This window comes from Amblyraja radiata, chromosome 13 (genome assembly GCF_010909765.2).
Source record: "Amblyraja radiata isolate CabotCenter1 chromosome 13, sAmbRad1.1.pri, whole genome shotgun sequence".
Lineage (NCBI taxonomy): Eukaryota > Metazoa > Chordata > Chondrichthyes > Rajiformes > Rajidae > Amblyraja > Amblyraja radiata.
This window is the reverse complement of record NC_045968.1, coordinates 59,805,351-59,828,279: the sequence shown is the minus strand read 5'-3', so window position 1 is coordinate 59,828,279 and position 22,929 is coordinate 59,805,351. Positions and strand designations below refer to the sequence as shown.

Genomic DNA, 22,929 nt, shown 5'->3' with positions numbered 1-22,929 from the left:
CATATTTGTTCTTCTAATTCCCATTGACTATTCAGGGATCTGTAGTACACCCCCAACAAGATGATCATCCCCTTCTTGTTCCTCAGCTCCACCTATAGAACCTCACTAGATCAACAATCAGTAAAGTCATCTCTGACCACTGCTCAGACCTCTTCCTTAATAAATAACACAACTCTCCCTTCTCAGTTCAGTTCAGTTCTATTTGTCATATGTAGGTTAACACAGGGTCAACGATACAATGGAATGTGTTTGACAAGACAACGGGTCACCTTGGCAATGATATTACAAGGATAAACATAAGATCAAATAAGATAAGATAAAAGTGACATTGGTAGATAAAAGACAATAATAAATAAAATAATCAACATATATGATGTGTTTATGAGGTCAGAAGCCTGATGACCTGATGGTAAAAAACTGTTGTTAAGTCTGGTGGTATGTGCAGCCATGCTCCTGTATCGTCTGCCTGACGGTAACAAGGTTATCTTTCACCATCACCTCTATTTCTCCTGTAGCACCTGTACCCTAGAACATTGAGATGCAAGTCCTGTACCAGTCTTAAAAGGTTTCTGTAATGACCAAAGCATCCCAGTCGCACACCCCCCCTGGGTTCATCTGCCTTACCCGTCAGGTCTCTCGCATAAAATACATGCAATTCAAACCAACATTGCTCCTTGACTTTCCTCCTGGCTATTCTGTCCACTAAACCTTCTTTCATCACCATCTGTAATGATGTCAGCTCTCACCTGCCTTGGTCCTGTATAGGGTGTTGACCCCCCTGCCAATCTAGTTTAAACCCAGCCATGTAGCACTAGCAAACTAGCCCGCCAGGATATTGGTTCCCCTTCAATTGAGGTGCAACCCATCCCTCTTGTACAGGTCAACTCTGCCCCAGAAGAGATCCCAATGGTCCAAAGATCTGAATCCCTGCCCCCTGCACCAACTCCTCAGCCACACATTCATCTCCCCATCTTCCTGTTTCTACCCTCACTCGAACGTGGCACTGGAAGCAAACCAGAGATCACTACCCTGGAGGTCCTGCTTTTCAGCCTTTTATCTACATATTCATATTGCAGAACCTCTTTCCTTTTCTTACCTATATTGTTTGTGCCAACATGCACAACAACCTCCGGCTGCTCGTCCTCCCCCTTGAGATGTCGTGCAGCCGCTGCAAGACGTCCTGGACCCTGGCACCAGGAAGGCAGCACACCATCCTGGAGTCTCGACTGCTGCCGCAGAATCTCCTGTCCGCACCCCTAACTCTCGAGTCACCCACCACTATGACTCTGCCTGATGTCGCCTCAGCACCAGGCTCAGTAGCATAGCCCTGCCTAGTACTGCTCCTCAACCTTGATATGTCATTCCCCCACCGACAGCACACCTGGTTTCATCTCTCTTTTTTTCATGCCATGTGTTCTTCTCAGAGTCAATACAAAACAATTAACTTTGATGACGAATTATGAATTGGAACGCAAGGTGATTTTGCAATGCCATGGATGTGGAAAGTCATTTTCATATCCATTGAATGTGAACCAACAGTTAGTCTCTAGTGTACGGTGGGTGGAATTCCTAAACGTTGAGCTTCATGGCATTCCACTGAAAAACAAGGCATTCTTAATAGATATCACATGCCTAATCTCTCTTTGTGATGCATACTACCCATGTCTTGGTCGTGTACTAGAGGAGCACAATTTAAAATGGCCTCTGTAGCAGACCAATAACACCAATAGCAACGACCACCAGTCAAACAGTTAAATCCAGACAGCTGAGCCTTTAAACATATAAAAGATTCATCCAAATTCTATTAAGCAAAATCCTTATACCAATTGTAGACTGGTGACATAAATAATCTTTACTTTGCCAAATGACTTCAAGATACTCCAGAATGTGAGGCAAATGAAAAGCATGTTATAAATGTCTACATTCAAAGCTCTGCTACTTGCAAGTGTCCCAGACATCCATTGGGAAGTCCATAACCAAGGGTTCTAACAGCATTCCTTGTCCTGGCCTAACCACAAATCATTTTTTGCTCTGAATGCAGTACTTAGGGGCTTGTTCTGTCCCCCACAGAGAGGTGATGGAAATCTGTTCTCCCTCACTGCCAGAATTCCAAGCAGCATGGCTTTAAGTCTTCAGTGGATTATAAAATATATTTTCATCCTCTGTTCTATATTTTGAATCGCTGGATCAGGCAGTGGAAGAAACTGTACTGGAAAAGAAGTCCAAGGAGGGAGACTAGCGGCTAATTCTGTCCTCAATTTTGATGTTCTGGTTGAATGCATGTTTAGTTTAGGTTGGGGATATAGTGTGGAAACAGGTCCTTCGGCCCACTGAGTGCACAATCAACCATACACGAGTTTCATCCTGCACACTAGGGACAATTTACAGAAGCCAATTAACCTACAAACCTGCACGTCTTTCGAATGTGGGAGGAAACAGGAGGGCCCAGAGAAAACCGAGATGGACAAAGAGAGAATGTAGAAACTCCATATGGACAGCACGCCTCGTCAGCATCAATCCCGGGCCTCTGGCGCTGTGAGGCAGCAACTCTACTGCTGTGGCACTGCAAATATCACAGCTTATCGTATGTACCCCAATTCAAGAACCTCTACTTAATCCATGCAGCTTATTCAGTGAAGCATGTAACAAGGCTTGCAGACCTACAGCCAGGGGATCAATCATTTGAACCAACTGATTGTTTTAATGAACATCCACATACTCTCAGTACTTTGCTCTGCAGTAATGCTATGTCTTGTCAGAAAGTAATTGATATTTAAGTTTAAACCTTCCTTATCCACCACCAGACCACCAAGGATGAAGCGTCCCCCATCTGCAAATGCTCTGCACAATCCATTCTATTATATATTTATTTTTGCCAGGGTCACATCTTGCCGATTAGAAAAGACCTTCTGTCCTTGCTATAAGTCATTACGGTCATCAAAACAACAGTGGCATCCAAAATAAGGTGTAATGTCACTTCTCATACAGGGCCGACGGAAGGTGAGTATTAACAATCTTCAACAACACTGGGGGTCCACAATCAATGGTTCTTTGTGTGTGAACCTTGTTGCCGTTGCCTTAGGGAACCAATAGCATCTTCTTTGTGTCTCAAAGTTCCAGCCAAAATGAAAAGTTATTCCGGAAGGCAGCACACTTCCATGGCTTGTTTGTGAAGCAATTCACTCTAGTCTGGAGTTTCCACTCAAGTACACTGTGTTATTCTGCACTATTCATCCAAAATTGGCTAAACTAACACAAAGGAGTGTAGAATATTAATCACAGATTGCCTCCGTTTAAATAATTGCTTGAGAACGGCATTACATACAAACTGGCCACAGCTTCAGGATAAATTAATCACCTTTGAGAGTTTCTGCTGTGTTTCTTTGGTGGCTAAAAAAACTAATCTCAAGTATTTTTTGGCATATTTAGATTTTTTTTTTAAATAAGGGATTCTTTTTTTAAAGATATCTTTCATTTATTTAAAACAAGGCTACACGGTGCTTACATTAATTTAATATAAAGATAAATATTAAGATGTAATGTATTCATTCAATGCAGCAATAATGGGCAAATGAATTTAAGCAGAACCTGTGGAGAATAAAACCAGAGGGCACAGTCTCAGAGTTAAAGGATGTTCCTTTAGGCAGGAGATGAGGAGGAATTTCTTTTAGTCAGAGGGTGGTGAATCTGTGGAATTCTTTGCCACAGAAGGCTGAGGAGGCCAAGTCAATGGATATTTTTAAGGCAGAGATAGATAGATTCTTGATTAGTACTGGTGTCAGAGGGAGAAGGCAGGAGAATGGGGATGAGAGGGAAAGATAGATCAGCCATGATTGAATGGCGGAGTAGATTTGATGGGCCGAATGGCCAAATTCTGCTCCTATCACATGACCTTATGAATAATACCAATCAAAATCAGTCCGTTGTTTAATCAATATGTATCCATGCCATTGACTGGATTTAAAACAAAATTCTAACCTTCATTATCTACCTTATCAGAAACTTGTGTTGCTGTGGAATAACTTCAAATAAAATTCAGTTCGATAAAAAATCAATTGGTATGAGAATGTACTTGAGGCACAAACTGTGTTGCAAGGCAGGGTCTTGTAATGTTAACACAAGGGATTATAAAGTAAGATGTTGCAAATATTGGGAAGCTAGAGTTAAATACTAATAATATATCACTTTAGCTGACGAGGGGGAAAAAGGCATGTGAAAGTTATCAAACAATGCTAATTAAATGTCTGCTAGGTCATTTAATCACATAGAAAATGGGGGGGGGGGGGAAATCTTCCATTCACAGGGATTATCCCATTCTTCCTGTTTGTATTTCTTGATTAGACGTACATAGAGTCATACAACATGGAAACAGGCCCTTCGACCCAGCTAGCCCATGCTGTGCAAGGTGCCCGATCTACACTCGTCCCATCTGCCCACATTTGGCCCATGTTCTTGTCCAAATGTCTTTTAAATGTTGTTTCCACCTCAACAACCTCATCCAGCGGGTCATTCCACACACTCTGTGTGAAAAGGTTGCCCCTCAGATTCCTATTAATTCTTTTCTCTCTCACCTTAAACCTATATACTCTGTTTCTTCATTCTCCCTATTCTGGGTAAAAACAACTCTGTACATCTATGCAATCTATTCCCCTCATGATCTTATACACCTCTACAAAATTACCTCTCATCCTTCCATGCTCCAGGGAATACATTCCCAGCCTGCCCAACCTCTCCCTATAGCTCAGCTTCTCAAGTTCTGGCAACATCCTTGTAAATCTTCTCTGTAATCTTTCCAGCTTGACAAAATCTTTCCTATGACAGGGTCACCAAAATGTACACAATACTCCAACTGTGGCCTTGTGCGGTGCCTTGTACAGTCCCCAAAGTTTATACTCAAAACCCTAACTGATGAAGGACAATATCCAGAAAGCTTTCTTGACCATGTTCGCTACCAGTGATGCCACGTTCAAGGAAACATGTACCTGTACTCCTGGATCCCTCTGCACCACGACACTCCCCAGAGACCTACCATTTATTGTCCTGCCTTGGTTAGACTTCCCAAAATGCAACACCTCACATTTATCTGCATTAAACTCCATTAGCCATTCCTCTGACTACTTGCCCAACTGATCAAGACCCTGCTGTAACCTTTGGTAATCATCATCGCTAGATTGTTTTGTCATCTGCAAACTTACTCATGCTTTGAATGTTCTTAATGCACACCTCCAGTCTTAAAAACAACTTCTAAAGAAGGGTCTCGACCCGAAACGTCACCCATTCCTTCTCTCCAGAGATGCTGCCTGTCCCGCTGAGTTACTCCAGCATTTTGTATCTACCTTCGATTTAAACCAGCATCTGCAGTTCTTTCCGACACATTTCTTCTACCATCGCCCCCTGCTTCCTTCCATGAATCCAATGTTGTATCCCATAAGCTAGCTCTCCTTGAATCCCATGCGATCTAACCTTCCAGAGCAGCCTACTATGCAGAACCTTGTTGTTAAATGCCTTGCTGATGTCCATATAGATATTGTCTACAGCTCTGCCCTCAACCAGCTTTTTGGTTATATCTTAAAAAAACTAATTCAAACAGATTCATGAGACACGATCTCCCACATACACAACTGTGCTGCCTGTCCCTAATCAGCCCTTGTCTAGCTAAATACATGTATATCTTATCCATCGGAAAAATCTCTAGCAACTTTCCGACCACAGATGTTAGACTCATTGGCTTATAGTTCCCAGCCTGTTCCCTGCAGCCCTTCTTAAATAGAGGCTCATCTGAAACCTTCCAGTCTTCCTGCACCTCAGCCTTATTTAATAATGACTCATAAATCTCAGGCAGGGAACCTGCAATTTCTTCCCTAGCTTCCACAGTGTCCTGGGATATATCTGATCGGGCCCAGATTTGTCTGCCTTTGTGTGCATCAGAATGCTCAGCACTACCTCCACCGTAGTATTGACTGCCCAATCCAATTTAATTTTCACACAGGATGACTAAAATACTTGCCTTCCTTTACCACTTCCCTGCAGCAGAGAAAGTCATCTCAGGCCAAATTAAACAACAAATAAAATCCCTTCTTGTACCAGAAAAAAAGCCACTAATATTTTGAAGAAATATTCTAAGATATATACTTTTCCATCCTTTGATTCATGATGGGTTTGAATTAATGGTGGTGGTTTATTGGGAACAGTTTGAAATGTTCTGCAGTAAACTTTATCCATTAAATACTAAGATCAGGTAAGACAATAAAGTGCACATTGTTCATTTAATAACGTTTCTTTACCAAAGCTCCACACCACAATATCTTTCAGAATTACACATAAAAAAGACAATTCAATTTAAACAATAACATTTTCACCTAATGAAATGCTAAAGAATTTGGCCCACTAACTTTTTATTAAGATTTTTAACATGTTGACTTGAATCACTGACTCCCAATCATCTTACAGTGAATTAATGGTAAATTATTTTAAGAACTTATGCTCGGTTACATCAGGGCCAGTTAAACAATCTGTATGAAATAAAGTATTAGACACTAAATGCTGGAGTAACTCAGCGGGTCGGATAGCATCTCTGGAGAAAAGGAATAGGTGACGTTTCTGGTCGAGACCCTTCTTCAGACTGAGAGTCAGGGGAGAGGGAAACAAGGGATATAGACTATGATGTTGAGAGAAATAGAACAAATGAATGAAAGATATGCAAAAAAGTAACAATGATAAAGGCCTAGGTGAAAATGAGTTACAGACAATGAGACTCAACAAGATGACTTTGAACCTCGTACAACGACTTGCGTGGGGGAGGGATGGAGAGAGGGGGGATGCAAGGGTTATTTGAAGTTAGAGAAATCAATATTCATACCGCTGACTTGCAGGCTGCCCAAACGAAAACACTAGTTACCTCCAATTTGTGTTTGGCCTCATACAATACAGCATTAATATTAGCTGCTTCTTTTTTCATAGCTTCAGCACACAGCGACATATATTTGATTTTAAATGACTTACTTTTACATCTAGCACAACGGCTTCGATCGTACTCTATCAACTCGGCGCGCTTCGAATGGTCTCTGGAAAATACTCGGATCTGACCCTTCTCCTGCCGCAAGCGGGCTGCTTCTTCTTTGGCAAATACTCCCAAGTCCTGGGTGTATCTGCCATACATCTAGAAATAAAATGGAAAGGCAGAATCAAGTACCCCGTATGAACAGGAGAGACATGGTTAACACAACAATGATGGGGAAGGTTCCCACCCCTACACCCAGCCACCATCACCTCCGCTGATTTGACAAGCATTGCTCCGTCAACGTTAGTCGACAATCGAGGCCAACTGCGGATAAATGTCACGCAAGATAAATGCCTAGAATTAAGATTTGGCTGCATTTGTTGATGACAGATGTAGTTGCAGGGAATGATTATAGCTGCAATACCACTGTATTTTTGGCACATTTTGTAGAACTGAAACCATCACGTTTTGGGACAAAACACCAGTTACCTACCAGGACTAACCCAGTTTTTAATTCTCATTTACTTGATAAAAATGCATAGCTAGCTGTCGTGAATGAACCAGTTTATGGGTGGGAGCAACAAATAATAAAACGTGGAGGAAAGAACTGGAGATGTTGGTTCACACAAGGATAGACACATGAGGTATATTGTGTTTGGGCACCTTGTAACCTAGCGGGATGTATATTGATTTCTCTCATTTCTAATAACCCTCGCATTCCCTCTCTCTCTCCGCCTCTCCCCTACCCGAGTCATTTCACTGTTTAGATTCCTTCGTTATCACCTCCTCCACAGCCATTGTGGGCTCCTTGGACATCGATGCCGGCTCTGATTAGTTCTGTAGATTTTCATACTTCTTGTTTCCCCCTCCCCTGACTCTCAGTCTGAAGAAAGGTCTTGAGGCAAAACATCACCTATTCCTTTTAGAGTCATAGAGTCAGGGTGATACAGTGTGGAAACATGCCCTTCAGCCCAACATGCCCACACCAGCCAACATGTCCCAGCTACACTGGTCCCACCTGCTCGCATTTGATCCATATCCCTCCAAACCTGTCCTATCCATGTACCTGTCTAACTTTTTCTTAAATGTTGAGATAGTCCCTGCCTCAACTACCTCCTCTGGCAGCTTGTTCCATACACCCACCACCCTTTGTGTGAAAAGGTTACTCCTCAGATTCCTATTAAGAGCCCTGTCCCACGGTACAAGTTCATTCTAAGAGCTCTCCCGAGTTTAAAAAAAATCAAACTGGTGGTAAGCACGGAGAATGAACGTAACGGGCACGTCGGAGCTCGGGGACGTCTCTTAGCGCTAACGGCAGGTACTCAGGAAGACTCGCTAATGGCAGGTAAACACAGGAAGACTCGTGAAGATTTTTCAACATGATGAAAAATGTCCACGAGAGCCCCGAGTACCGATGAGTGGCCATTACCGTAAATCTCCGAGTTCGAATCAGGGCAAGCTCTGGAGAACTCTTGGAATGAACTCGTACTGTGGGACAGGGGTTTAAATCTTTTTCCCTTCACCTTAAACCTATGTCCTCTAGTCCTCGATTCCCCTGCTCTGGGCAAGGGACTCCATGCATCTACCCAATCTATCCCTCGCTGCCTGACTCGTTGAGTTTATTCCAAAATAATAAAACATGTTTTATGATGGGAAAGTAGATCTGCACTCACAGGAAGATGTATGTGGCAATCAACTCCAGTGACATGATTTGGGGAGGGGAGGTAAAATTCTTTGTCCTACAACTATGACTATTAAAAAAAAACTACATGAGAATCTATATAAATGCAAAATATACTTTACATACCAGGTTTGCAACCAATTCACTTGACACTGAACTATCACAAAGCTGAAGACATTTACCTCTTGTTTAAAATATCACTTATATTTGAGGTGGGGAAGGGAAAGAGTATGGAAAAGGTTAATTTCTATACTGTGATATCATACATTTGCGGTTGCATAATATTTAAGAGGCTTAATAACATGTCTCATAGCGATCTGCATTGTCATGTTACAGACTTTGACAAATGGAAATAAAAATGCTTCTTTTTCAAAAATATATAATCCATTGAAATTTATGTGAAAATACCAAATGAAAATAAAAAAATCCTCAATGTTCACAAACTGCTTTCTACCCTAGACAGAAAAGGCTGGAGTAACTCAGCGGGTCAAACAGCATCACTGGAGAAAAGGAATAGGCAACGTTTAGTGTCGAGACCCATCTTCATACTCTGATGAAGGTTCCCTCTCCCCTGACTCTCAGTCTGAAGAAGGGTCTTGTTCCTTCTCTCCAGTGATGCTGCCTGTCCCGCTGAGTTACTCCAGCATTTTGTGACTTTCTTTGGTGTAAACCAGCATCTGCAGTTCCTTCCAGTTTGCTGCTAGTTTGCTGTTGCTGCCCTCTCCAAACAAGTAGAGTTGGGTGTTTCTCAAAAGCAGGCCATTGTAAGTGACAGCCTCCACTCAGTGCCAGACCCTGTAAAACTGAAGGGCAGTCAGTGTGAGGGAAGGGGCTGCAGATACTGGTTTAAACCGAAGATAGACAGAAAATGCTGGAGTAATTTGTTTCGGGTCAAGACTGAAGGGTCGATGTCTGAAGAGGGGTCTCGACCCGAAACATCACCCATTCTTCCTCTCCAGAGATGCTGCCTGTCCCGCTGAGTCACTCCACCATTTTGTGTCCATAAAACTGAAGGGCAGTTGTCTACAGAAAGTAATAGAGGGTATTGTCAGAGATCTGTTCCATACTCATTATGTTTGACAGTGATAGGTTTATGTTTTTGGTCTAACATGATGGAGCCAGCCCAGTAAACAAACTTCTTTTTTCTTGAGTGTCTCCAAAACAGTCACTTGATGTCAAAGACAATGGTTGGCAGGCATAACGTTGGAAGAATTTTGAGTAGGCTTCTTGCATTCAGTTAGTTGACGAGAGTCTGAGAATTGTTGCCAGAAAGCCACGCTAAAATTACAGAATACAAATTGACCATCTGACGTTGTTCTTCAGCATATTGAGCATGTCCATAGTGATCAATATGTAGAATAGTTGTATAAACTCATTGTCCTTCACCAATCCACAATATGTTTAGAATCAGGAAAACTAATGAGTTGCTTTTCATGTGTGAGAGAAATGTTTAAGGCTACGAAAAACATTTACTGCCAATAACGTTCTCGGTTGCCTAACCTCTCCCTATAATTCAATCCTTTGTGTCCTGGCAACATCTTGTGCAATAGTTGAATAGTCAGCAAAGAATTGTCAAGCACACACACACACACAATGCTAAAAGGGCAAAACGTATCCATCTGAGAATTGTGTGTACATGTGTGCAGATTGTATTCATTCCTTTATACAGATGTAAATATCCATATGCTGTGCTATAAAACAGTGTAGAAAATATAGTGCAATGCTGTGCATTTTAGATGATCTTCTTGCAAGAACTATCTTTCCGATTGCGATGAAATCACGACTGCTGCATTGTGATTTTTGGGCAGTTGCCTACAAAAAATATTGTTTTAATTCTTTAAGAATGTGGCACGGTGGTACAGCGTTAGAGTTGCTGCCGCAGTGCTTAAAGGGTTCGATCCTGACTACGGGTGCTGTTTGTATGAAGTTTGTATGTTCTCCCTGTGACCGCGTGGGTTTTCTACGAGATCTTGTCTTCCCACATTCTAAAGACATACAGGTTTGTAGGGTAATTGGCTTAGTATAAATGTAAATTGTCCCTTGTGTGTGTAGGATAGTGTTAATGTGTGGGGATCGCTAGTCGGTGCAGACTCGGTGGGCCGAAGGGCCTGTTTCCGCGCTGTATCTCTAAACTAAACAAAATATTAATTGCAATGATAGCATTGGGATATGCATTCACAAACGACCACTGCAAACAAAAGTAGCTGTGCTTCAGGACATTATTGCTGTGCACCTATTTCTATTGAATTAGCAGCCTCAAACTTCTTGTACACGTCTTGTCAATGACAATTCCAATAAAGCCAAAGATACATTTAATAAATATATCAAAATAAAATGAAAATTAAAGTAATGAACTTTAAAATGAGTAATGCGACAGGATATCACAGTATATTCCAGATTGATTGAAAGATACCAAAAGCAGGCCAACAGTTAGTTCTAGTTCTATGTCTAAAGAAGGGTCTTGATCCAAAACGTCACCTATTCCTTTTCTCCAGAGATGCTGCCTGACCAGCTGAGTTACTCCGGCTTTTTGTGTCTATCTATGTTATCCCACATACTAGGAACTGGGAGGCGATACACACACCGTAAATATTTAACGAAGGAATTGGCATGAAAAGGGTAAAAGCTGTGATGTGGATATGAGCCACACAGCATGGATGCATCCAGTCACCAGATGCAGTGACCTTCACCATCTTTCTCACCCTGTATTCATGCTGTGTTTCACAATTCTAGATTTCAAGACGGAAGCATTGCTTCCAGCATAACCATCCACCAAATGCTAATGCCGCTCAGCTACTGGAGCTTTCTCGTGAATTAACCTGCTCCCTGAAAATTGCACGCTTATTATGGGATGGCCACTTCACACGATAAAAGGCAGAACAGAACTAGAGTAAGGATCAATCACTGCACATCACACTGGTAAGACCTTTCCTTCCTTGTTGCATGTTGCACGATAGTAATTGGCAGAAAATATATTCTTAATTGCAAAGTAAATGATTTTCTTCCAAACCCCGACAGGAAGTAAATATGACCATTATATTTCAAATATTGGCTCAACATATTCCCTGTTATCTATAATATGGATCACATTGGAATATACCCCATAAATAAACATGTTATAGAGTATTAATGACATTGACGTCATGTATGGTGCAGTTCTGGCAACAGCTCAAGTAGGCTGACCCCTGCTTCCTTGTATTGAGATACCATTGATGTCTTTAGACTGACTTGCTCCATTACAGTACACAGCCAAATGTTGCTCGAGTCACAACTTACCTTCTTTACATCCACTGGTGACAATGACTTGAGAGCGACTGCATCCCAGAACACCATCGGCCGTCAGCAATTCAATACACATCTCCCATTGCATGTCACAGACTCTCACGACCAAACTGACAGACAAGCGTGTCACGTAGAACGCAGAGGGGAGAAATGCATCATGGATGGTGGAATACATCTCAAACAGCGAGGGCTTCATTAGGGATTTACAACCAGGAATAGTTTCAATTACTATTATGTTCAAATAATTAACAAAATCAAACCTAGACAACAACATGTTTGGTTACTTCCTGTAGATAACGCACAAGCAATGATAAGCACTAGTCTCATTTCCTGGTGTAGATTTATAACTCTAAATGAAATACAGCCCTTTATCTGCTGCAATTTACTTTGGCTCAAGAACAATGAAGGTACATTGGGTCCCCAGGGCACTATATTCATCTGAGATGTAAATCTCTCATTCAAAAAGCTTTGGTTTAAATAATAAGACTCCAGAGATCAGGAAAAAAAGAGTCCACCCTTAATTAACCTACTGCCCTGCATTATAGAACAATGAGCAAAAATAAACCCTTTGCCCCTTGGCATGATGTTTTTTCTAAAGGTTGCTTACATGGATTATCTTGGATGGAAAAGCAATTCTTCTAGAAACTATAAATGCACGGAAGTCAGGATTCTGATACTAAATGTATTGTATTAGTGTTTGGTACACATTTTAACGTTAGCATAGATGTGTATATACATTTAAATTGCTTAAGGATAGCAATCATATATCTGGCTTCTTCCATGAAGGCCCCAGATTCAATTTTTCCATTTATCGTGTAGTAGTATCCAAACATTGACCAATATTAACAAAGAATGGCCAATATAAATAGTAGTTTTGGTATATCTACTACAGGATTGACATGGAGGCTTTGGAGTTTGTGCTGAGGGGTTTAAGCTGCTGTTAATCCTGGCTAAACTGGAGAGGCTAGGACTTCAAAATGAGGTAAAAGCTTCAGGGCTGCTGGGAGATTTGGTCAATTTGGAATTGCTCTCTGCAGAGCTAGGACAAGCTGCGAAGTGGTGCCTCTGTGTCTAGAGCCTAGATACAATTTGCAAGAAAAGAATAAGAACATCTGCAGACCCTGTTAATTAGGTGCAAAATGCATAGCATGTATTGGATGGCTGCAAACCAGACATACACCTTGTAAATAATTGTAAATAATGTTGCAGAGTTCTACTTTGCCGAGTGTTGATTGGATGAGGTATTGAGCCTTGTCTGGGTTTCTTGCAGATCAGAGAAATTTAGATACGTTCAACTTAGAAGATCAACTTAGAAATGTTTCTAAGTTCACTTCCTTACGAAGTCCGGTTTGAATACAATGTATTGAGCTGCTGTATCATTGGGTTAGGGAAATGTCTGTTATGTATGGGGTTAATCGATATCTGTAATTGGGTTATGTGGTATTTACTAAAATGAAAAATAACAGCGAAGTGAATTTGCTTAAAAAAGCTATTTTAACAAAACAATTGTTTGTTTTGCCATGATCACATTGAATGGCAGTGCTGGCTCGAAGGACTGAATGGCCTACTCCTGCACGTATTGTCTAACTGTTCGAGATAATTCGATCCAGACTAAAGAACAACATTTCTAAAGTGATACATACAGAAGCTCACAGACAAACTGCAAGAACACTGAGTAAAAAGAAAGTGTATCAAATATCATTTCATTTCGCTATGAATATAATCAGTGCTGGTGGCTATATCTGGTGAATCGGCATTGTCAATATTAATGTCCATTCTTAAAGGGGAAATCCCTCTGCTCTACAACACTCTCCAGGGCCCTGACATTCACTGCATAGGTCTTGTCCATGTCAGACTGCCCTAAAATGCACGTCTCTGTATTAAATTCTATTAACCATTCCTCAGCCCACATGCCCAACGGATTAAGATCCTGCTGCAATTTTTGATAGCCATCTTCACAATCCACTGTACCACCCAAGTTAGTATCATCTCCAAGCTTGCTAATCATGCCTTTGTATGTTCACATCCAAATCATTGACATAAATTGTCAGCGGGTTTAATGACAAAATTAACAAATACAATGTTGAATTAGGGCAAAGCCAACTCTGATGGCATTACACTGGAACTTGCCCTGGTTGATTGAAGCAGGTTGTTTAAGAACAAAAGAACATCTGGAAAGTGGGATGCTTTTAAACGCGTGAAGACAAGAATTCAGGGTATGCATGTTCATGTGAGAGTGAAGGGCAAGACAGGTGAGTGTAAGCATGCTTGGATGACGAGACAAGTTGAGAATCTGGTCTGGAAAAAGGAGGCATGGGATGAGTGTCGGCAGCTGGCAACAATATCCCTGGTGGACTTTCGGGGACTGAGTGACTTAAAAAGGAAATCCAGAGCACAGTATATAGCTCTAACAGGATATAGCTCTAACAGATCATTTTAAAAGAAATCCAAAGAGATTTTATGTACAATAAAGGAAAGAGGGTGACTGGAGAGAGAGAATAGGGCCCCTCAGAAACTAAAGTGGCCATCTCTGTATGGAGCCGCAGGAGATGGGGAAAGTCCTCATTATTATTTCTCTGCTTTTTTTTACTATGGACATCAAGAGTGGTGAACTTGGGACAGTTAATGGAAGTGTCTTGAGGACAGTCATTATTATATTCAAGGAGGTGAGGAATGTCCCAATGCAGGGCTGGGGAACCTGCGGCCTTCTTGGCTATTAAGTGCGGCCTTTTGAATGAATCCAAATTTTGTAGAACAAATCCTTTTACTTTTATTAATATGTTTTTGTTCGTCTTTTATTATTTTTATTTTTATCTTAAAATGAACGTACTTAAAATACCAAAGAGTAAAAGAAGATTCAACAAAGTAATCCTATATCTAATCGAAGTTTCTTGGATGCGGCCTTATTAGATTACAGCTAACTTTATGCAGCCTTCCAACATGAAAAGGTTCCCCACCCCTGGCCCAATGCATATGAAGGTCGACACATCTCCCAGACCTGATCAGATATAAACACGACTATGGGAAGCTAGAGAGGGGATTGCAGGCACACTGACTGAGATATATGAATCTTCATTAGATACGAGTGGGATGCAGGAAGACTGGAGGGTGGTGAATGCTGTGCCTCTATGTTTGAAAGTCTGCAAGGAAAATCCTGGGAACTATAGACCATTGAATCTAGCATCTGTGGAAAGCAAACTACTGGAGAATATTATGAATATTCATTTGGATAGACAGGGGCAGATGGTCAGCATGGTTTTGTACATGGGAAAACGTGTCTCGTGAATTTAATTGAGTTTTTTGAAGAGCTAACAATAGAGGTTGATGAGGGCAGAACCCTAGATGTTGTCTATATGGATTGCAGCAAGGCATTCGACAATGTTCCGCATGGTAGGCCGCTCTGGAAGCTTAGATCGCATGGGAACCAAGGGGAGATAGCTGACTGGATAGAAAATTGGCTTAGTGGAAGGAAGCAGAGGGTGATGGCGGAGAGTTTTTCAGACTGGAGATCTGTGACTAGTGGTGTGCCTCAGTGATCGACGTTGGGCCAATTGCTGTTTGTGTTTTTTATCAACGATTTGGATGAGAATGTACAAGGCATGATTAGCCAGCTTGTAGATGACACTAAAGTGGGTAGTACTGTAGATAGTAATGATGGTTATCAGAAATTACAGCAGACTTTTGATCAGTTGGGCAAGTGGGCAAAGGTATGGTTAATGGAGTTCAATGCAGATAAATGCAAGGGGTTTTACTTTGGGAAGTCAAATCACGGCAGGATCTTTATAGTGAAAGCGAGGCTTTGGGCAGTGTTGCAGAACAGAGCGATCTAGGAGTGCCAGAACATAGTTTCTTGAAAGTGATGTTGGGATGTTATGTTACAGTTTCCCTAGTGAGACCACACCTGGAGTATTGTGTGCAGTTTTGGACTCCAAATTTGAGGAAGGACATTCTTGCTATTGAGAGAGTGCAGCGTAGGTTCACAAGGTTAATTCCCGTCATATGCTGAGAGAATGGAGAGGCTGGGCTTGTATACTCTGGAATTTAGAAGGATGAGAGGGTATCTCTTTGAAACATATAAGATTATTAAGGGTTTTGACATGTTAGAGGCAGGAAACATGTTCCCGATTTTGGGGGAGTCCAGAACCAGGGGCCACAGTTTAAGAAAAGGGGTAAACCATTTAATAATAATGTCTTTATTTATATAGCACATTTTTAGTCAACTTGCATTGACCCCAAAGTGCTTCACACAATTACTTCCATACAGACAGGCAAAGGTGGGTGAAGTGTCTTGCCCAAGGACACACACAGGCAAAGGTGGGTGAAGTGTCTTGCCCAAGGACACAACGACAGTATGCACTCCAAGCAGGATTCGAACCAGCTACCTTCCGGTTGCCAGCCGAACACTTAGCCCATTGTGCCATCTGTCGTCCAGAACGGAGATGAGGAAACACTTTTTCACACAGAGAGTTGTGAGTGTGGAATTCTCTGCCTCAGAGGGCGATGGAGGCCGGTTCTCTGGATACTTTCAAGAGAGAGCTAGATAGGGCTCTTAAAGATAGCAGATTCAGGGGATATGCGGGGAAGGCAGGAACGGGGTACTGATTGTGGATGATCAGCCATGATCACATTGAATGGCGGTGCTGGCTCGAAGGGCCGAATGGCCTACTTCTGCACCTATTGTCTATTGACTAACTATTGTCTATGGTCTGACTATATTTGGAGCAATTGGGCAGGTTTGGGCTTTATTGCTTGGAACACAGGAGGATGAGGTGAATAAGATCATGAGATGAATAGATAGAACATGGAACAGCACAGGAACAGGCCTTTTGACCACAATGTGTTGGAAGGAACTGCAGATGCTAGTTTACACCAAAGATAGACACAAAAAGCTGGAATAACTCAGTGGGTCAGGCAGCACCTCTGGAGAAAAGGAATAGGTGACATTTCGAGACCCTTCTTCAGACCCTTCAAAGAAGTACCTCGACCTGAAACGTTACCTATTCCTTTTCTCCGGAGCTGGTATGACCTTACTCTTGTAATAATGATTAGAGGCGCTTCATCAGCAGTCCTAAGTATTTTGCAGTTTGTTCCTTGTAACTCTAATCTTAGATAATTACAAGACTGCAAAAGGATCTTAAAACAAATCTTACTCCAAGAAAAGTGAATTTATTTGGTTTATCTTTATTATATCCAGAATATGTTGCTGGAGCTGAATCCACAGTTTTCCCCCAGGGTGGGGAAATCAAGAACTAGATACATAGGTTTATAGTGAGAGGGGAAAGATTGAATAGGAACCTGAAAGGCAACTTGTTCACACACAGAGGGTGGGTGCATATGTGGAATATGCGGACAGAAGAACTACAGTAGTTGAGACATTTTAAAGTCATTTGGACAAGTGGAAGGGAAGGGTAGGTTGAGACAGAGATGTGGCAAACGTGGTAAATGGGACTAACTTAGATTGGGCATCTTACTCAGTATGGACGAGTTGGGCCGAATGGCCTGTTTCAACGGCTGCATGACTCTATCACCCTAACTATTCTCTGTACCTCTAATATCAGGGTGGTTGTTGGACAAACAATAACATATTCTTAGTCTGATCACCAAATCTGGATTATTGGCCGTAATTTGGCCAATTTTCCTGTATGTAGAGCATATATTGTATAATTACAGAATACAAACCTGAATGTAAGGGTCTTAAATGTAAGGGAAGGGTATTTGCATGTAAGGAGAGAGTATACAGTTAATGGCAAGACCCTTAACAGTATTGATGTGTGGAGGCTTACTGAAGGTAGCAGCACAAGTGGATAGGGTGGTTAAAATAGTGTATAGTACGCTTGCCTTCATTGCTAGGGCATTGAGTATAAGAGTAAGGAAGTCATGATGTAGCCCCACAAGATTTTGCTTTGGCTGCATTTGGAGTACTGCGTGCAGTTCTGGTCGCCCAATTACAGGAAAGATGTGAATCCTTTGGAAATGGAGGTTAACCAGAATACTGCCTTGATGAGAGGGTTTCAGCTACAAGGACAATTTGGATTGTTTTCTCTGGAACTTTGGAGGTGGAGCAGAGACCTTTATAGAAGTATATACAATTATGAGAGACATAGATAATGGTAGACTATCAGAACTCAGAATAGAAATATCCAACATTAGAAAACAGCTACAAGGTGCGAGGGGGAAAGTTTAATGGAGATGTGTGGGCAGGGTTTTATTTTAAAACATAGAGAGTGATGGTGACCGTGAAGACATTGCCAGGTTGGTGGTTGAGGCAGATACAATAGTGTTCAAGAGGTTGCTAGACAGGCACATGGAAGTGCAAGGAATAGAGTGATATGTATCATGTACAGGGAGGTCTTCTACTTATCGAGTCCATGTACAAGATTAGAAGTTGTCCAGCCAGAGCTGAACACACTTCTCGGCATCTGCACAATGGTGTCTGTCTTGTGCTTCTTGTGCGTTTTGGGCGTGGTGGTGGATAGATTTGTGGAAACAGGGCCGCGACGTGAACGCTCTTTCCGTGAAGTACAGGTAGGTGAAATCAGTTTAACTTGGCATCGTGTTCAACTCAAACACTGAGGACCAAAGGGCCCATTCCTGTTCTGCACTGTTTGATGAACATTCTTAACAACCTACTACTCATCTTACAGGACCTTATCATCTTATTCCCATTCTGATGGAAGTTAGTCCCTCATTAGAATCGACACCGAAACTTCCATTCCTCTCACCTGGATGAGAACACTAGGCTGGAATGGCCAGAGATGACTGCTTCTATATATTTTTAATGACTTTTGATTCATAACTGAAAACCAACCAAGTCAGAAACAAACTACGTACTTGAGGTATAAATGGGGAAGCATGGTTGCTGAATTACAGCGCGGAGACTCGGGTTCGATCCTGACTACACGTGCTGTCTGAAGTTTGTACATTCTCCCTTTGACCGCATGGGATTTCTCCGGGCGCTCAGACTTCCTCACACATTGCAAAAACGTACACAGTTTATCGGTTAATTGCCTTCTGTAAATTGTACCTAGCGTGTGGGATGGTGCTATTGTGCGAGGATTGCTGGTCGGTGGAAAATCTGGGTCAAAGGGCCTGTTTCTACACTGATTTTCTAAAGCCTAAATATGAAAATGAAAGTCATGAAAATGAAATATAATCCTAATGTAGAGAAGGAAAAAAAATCACATTTGCCTTCTGTGATCCAAATATTCCTTGTCACCTAATCCACTCCACATAAAACTTACTCATGATTACATCTCCTGTGCACAATACCTGGGAAAGCAAACAGTTTGTAATTAAAATCTTACATCTGCAAGCATTTCCTGTCAACTTTTTCCATTATAATCTTGAATAATGACATTCTACGTTATAATTACAACCTTCCCACAGTGGGGAGCATCTATAGTATTCAAAGTTTAGTTAAGCGGTTACCAGTATAACCTTTTGCCTTCACATGTAGTATAAAAAATATTGGCATGCTTTGCAATGGATAGGTGCAAGATTTACATTAATGGTCCAGATTTCACAGATGATGTCCAGATTCTTAAATATCAATGTGTAAATGGGACAGCAACATCTAATAATCACTAAAGGGCAACTAATTTGTCGCAATCAACATTTGAAATATTCTCAAATTCTATGTTTGAGTTATTCTGCTTCTCTGTGATTTTCAGTAACAATTCTTTTCCCTGAGATTTAGGAGTTAAAATACAGGGGTTTACTTAACACTGCATTTACTTTTTGTTTACTTATTATATAAGAATATAGGAAACAACAGGAGTTTACCTTGTATCCCCTCCTAAGATAGACACAAAAAGCTGGAGTAACTCAGCGGGTCAGACAGCATCTCTGGAGAAAAGGAATGGGTGACGTTTCTGGTCTTCAGTCTGAAGAAGAGTCTCAAACCGAAACGCCAGCTTTTTGCATCTATCTTCGGTTTAAACCAGCCTCTACAGTCCCTTTCAACCCCTCCTGTCATTTAATAAGATCATGGCTGATTTTGCCTCCAAGTGCCACCTCCAAGTGAAACTAATGCCCTAACCATGATTTTCATCCAATTGAAAATTCTATCAACCTCTTGAAGCTGTCCAATGACTGCGCTCTCTAAGATAGAGAATACCAAAGGTTCACCATAGTCTGGGTGAAGAATTCTCTGTCCTAAATACCAAACGCCTTCCTTGACTGTGACCTCTGCTTCTTGACAAGCAGCCATGGGAAACACAACTCCCTGCTAATCCCTGCAAGAATGTTGTACATTTCAATTAAATCACCTTTCATTCTCCTAAAGTCAAAATAATACAGGGACGTTTGTTGGAAGAAAAAGAGGTTATCTATTCCAATACCAGAATATTTTCTATCAACTTGGTTAGACTTACATCCTCATAGATTGCTTTGGCAGCATGAAAATGAAAAACAAGCCCTCAAATGTTAATAAATATATTTTCCGAAAACAAAATCTGTTTACCTCCTGTTCACTCTCTCAACACAATTATTTATTTCTCTTTCTCCACTCAATATTTGGCATCGTATTTAGAATTTGCTTTTACTCTTCTAACTTCCTAGTTCAGACTCTGCAAAACCATTACAGGTTTTTTCAATCTGATTAGCTGTTGCTTTTCCTGTTATACTTGTCCCATATCCCCTGGAGAAATCATTGTACATTCTTGGATTTTGGGGGCGGGAAGAAGAAAAGAAGAAGCGAAGACAGTGGGCTGAGGTAGAGCTGGGAAGGGGAGGAGAAAGCAGGGACTACCTGAAATTAGAGAAGTCAATGTTCATACCACTGGGGTGTAAACTGCCCAAACGAAATATGAGGTGCTGTTCCTCCAATCTACGGTGGGCCTCACTCTGGCCATGGAGGAGGCCCAGGACAGAAAGGTCGGATTCGGAATGGGAGGGGGAGTTGAAGTGCTGAGCCACCGGGAGATCAGGTTGGTTATTGCGAACCGAGCGGAGGTGTTGGGCGAAGCGATCGCCAAGCCTACGCTTGGTCTCACCGATGTAGAGCAGCTGACATCTAGAGCAGTGGATGCAATAGATGAGGTTGGAGGAGGATATTTTTAAGGCAGAGATAGATAGATTCTTGATTAGTGCAGGTGTCAGAGGTGATAGGGAGAAGGCAGGAGAATGGGGTTAGGAGGGAGAGATAGATCAGCCATGATTGAATGGCGGAATAGTTTGATGGGTCGAATGGCCTAATTCTACTCCTATCACTTATGACCCGAAACATCACCCATTCCTTCGCTCCAGAGATGTTGCCTGTCCGCCTGAGTTACTCCAGCATTTTGTGTCTATCTTTAATTTCATACCGCTTGCACACTATTCACCTTTCTCAAACTTTTTATGAATTAACTTTAGTCCTTATTGAGACAAATGTACCTTGATGCGATGACTTTGTGGCTGTGCTTACTTCAAATTGTTACAGTTGCTATAAAATCATGCTTATCGTGCTGTAGTGAATCAGTAATTCTCTATAACTCTGAAGTAATCTTCAGTGAGTTGCTGACAAATGCTGTTATAACGGCACATTTGTGGCAGTGATTCCTGATTGTTACTGAAATTCATTGTGTTGAGAGTCCCAGTGATCTGAATTGGTGGCTCAATACAGTTGGTCCATGCAGGTGTCATTTCATTTTGTCTTGTATGTTTCATTCTCGAGTTAACATTGTTGCACGTGAACCCACCCCTTCACCCTAATCCAAGTGGCTGAACCTTCACCTCTTCGTCACCTGTCGCTATACCTCCTCCCTCAACTCTGTCCAGGGACCCCGACAGCCCTTTTAGGTTAGGCAGAGGTTCACTTGCACCTCCCCCAACCTCATCTACTGTATCCATTGTTCAAGATGTGGACTCTTATACATCGGCGAGACCAAACGTAGACTGGGCGATCGTTTCCCTGAACACCTTCGCTCAGTCCGCCTAGGCCTACCTGATTTCCCGGTTGCTAAACACTTTAATTCCCCTTCCCACACTGATGTTTCTGTCCTAGGCCTCCTCCATTGTCAGAGTGAGGCTAAACGCAAATTGGAGGAACAGCGTCTCATATGTTGCCTGGGCAGTGGCATGAATATTGATTTGTCTAACTTCAAGTAACCCCTGCATTCCCTCTCTCTCTATCCCTTCCCCACCCAAGTCGCACCAGCTTCTCTTTCTCACCTAGCAAACAGTTAACAATGGACTGTTTCCTTTTGCATATCATTCATTCATTTATTTATTTTATCCGTCTACAATCTATCTCTCGTTTCCCTTTCCCCTGACTCTAGTCAGAAGAAGGGTCTCGACCTGAAACGTCACCCATTCCCTCTCTCCAGAGATGCTGTCTGTCCCGCTGAGTTACTCCACATTTTGTGTCTATCTTCATCACTATCTGTCTACCAATAGCCAGTCATCAATCAATCATCTGTCCACCAATCAATCTATCTTTCCACCAATAGCTGATCAATCATCTGTTTTATTGTTCTACACCCTACCATGTCAAGGATCAGTATCATTCCCTTCAATATCTTTGAAGTACTTTACCTCTTCAATTAACACAATTTGCACGAAAAAGAGGTCGCTCTGCAAATGCAGGTATTTTTAAAAGTTTTCCAAAGGCGTGGCTGCTACTGAATTATAAATATTATGTTATATTAAATTACAGGCAGGTTTACTTTTGGCCCAAATAAAAAACTAAAGGCATCAACACAAAAAAAGGGCAAAATGAAATCCAAAGTCAAGGAAGCATTGAGTTATCCTGGACCACACTACATCGTTAGTATGCAAAAGGGTTTAAAAGCATGTGTCCAAGGTTTCCAGCTTGCCTGCCAGAACCTAGGAGTGACAAAGCGTCCATTATAAGGTGACAATAGGGCTCATCAAGTTGCCAAGATACATCAAAAGAACTCGGAGCTAAGGAGTGAATATGACCATCCCAAAGGTCCACTTGCCTTGTGCTCTTTCTTTTGATAATAAATTGTCAGATTCATAACAA

General features: G+C 41.7%; 1 protein-coding gene across 2 annotated transcripts in view; it reads right to left on the bottom strand.

Annotated features, from left to right (window-relative positions):
* The window catches only part of clcn2 (chloride voltage-gated channel 2), a 462,683-nt gene that overhangs the window by 371,613 nt on the left and 68,141 nt on the right, over nt 1–22,929 (bottom strand). For both annotated transcript variants that reach the window (XM_033032183.1, XM_033032184.1), the window contains exon 2: nt 7,003–7,159. In XM_033032183.1, the coding sequence (XP_032888074.1) occupies nt 7,003–7,159 (157 nt within the window). The remainder of the gene's footprint in view (nt 1–7,002; nt 7,160–22,929) is intronic.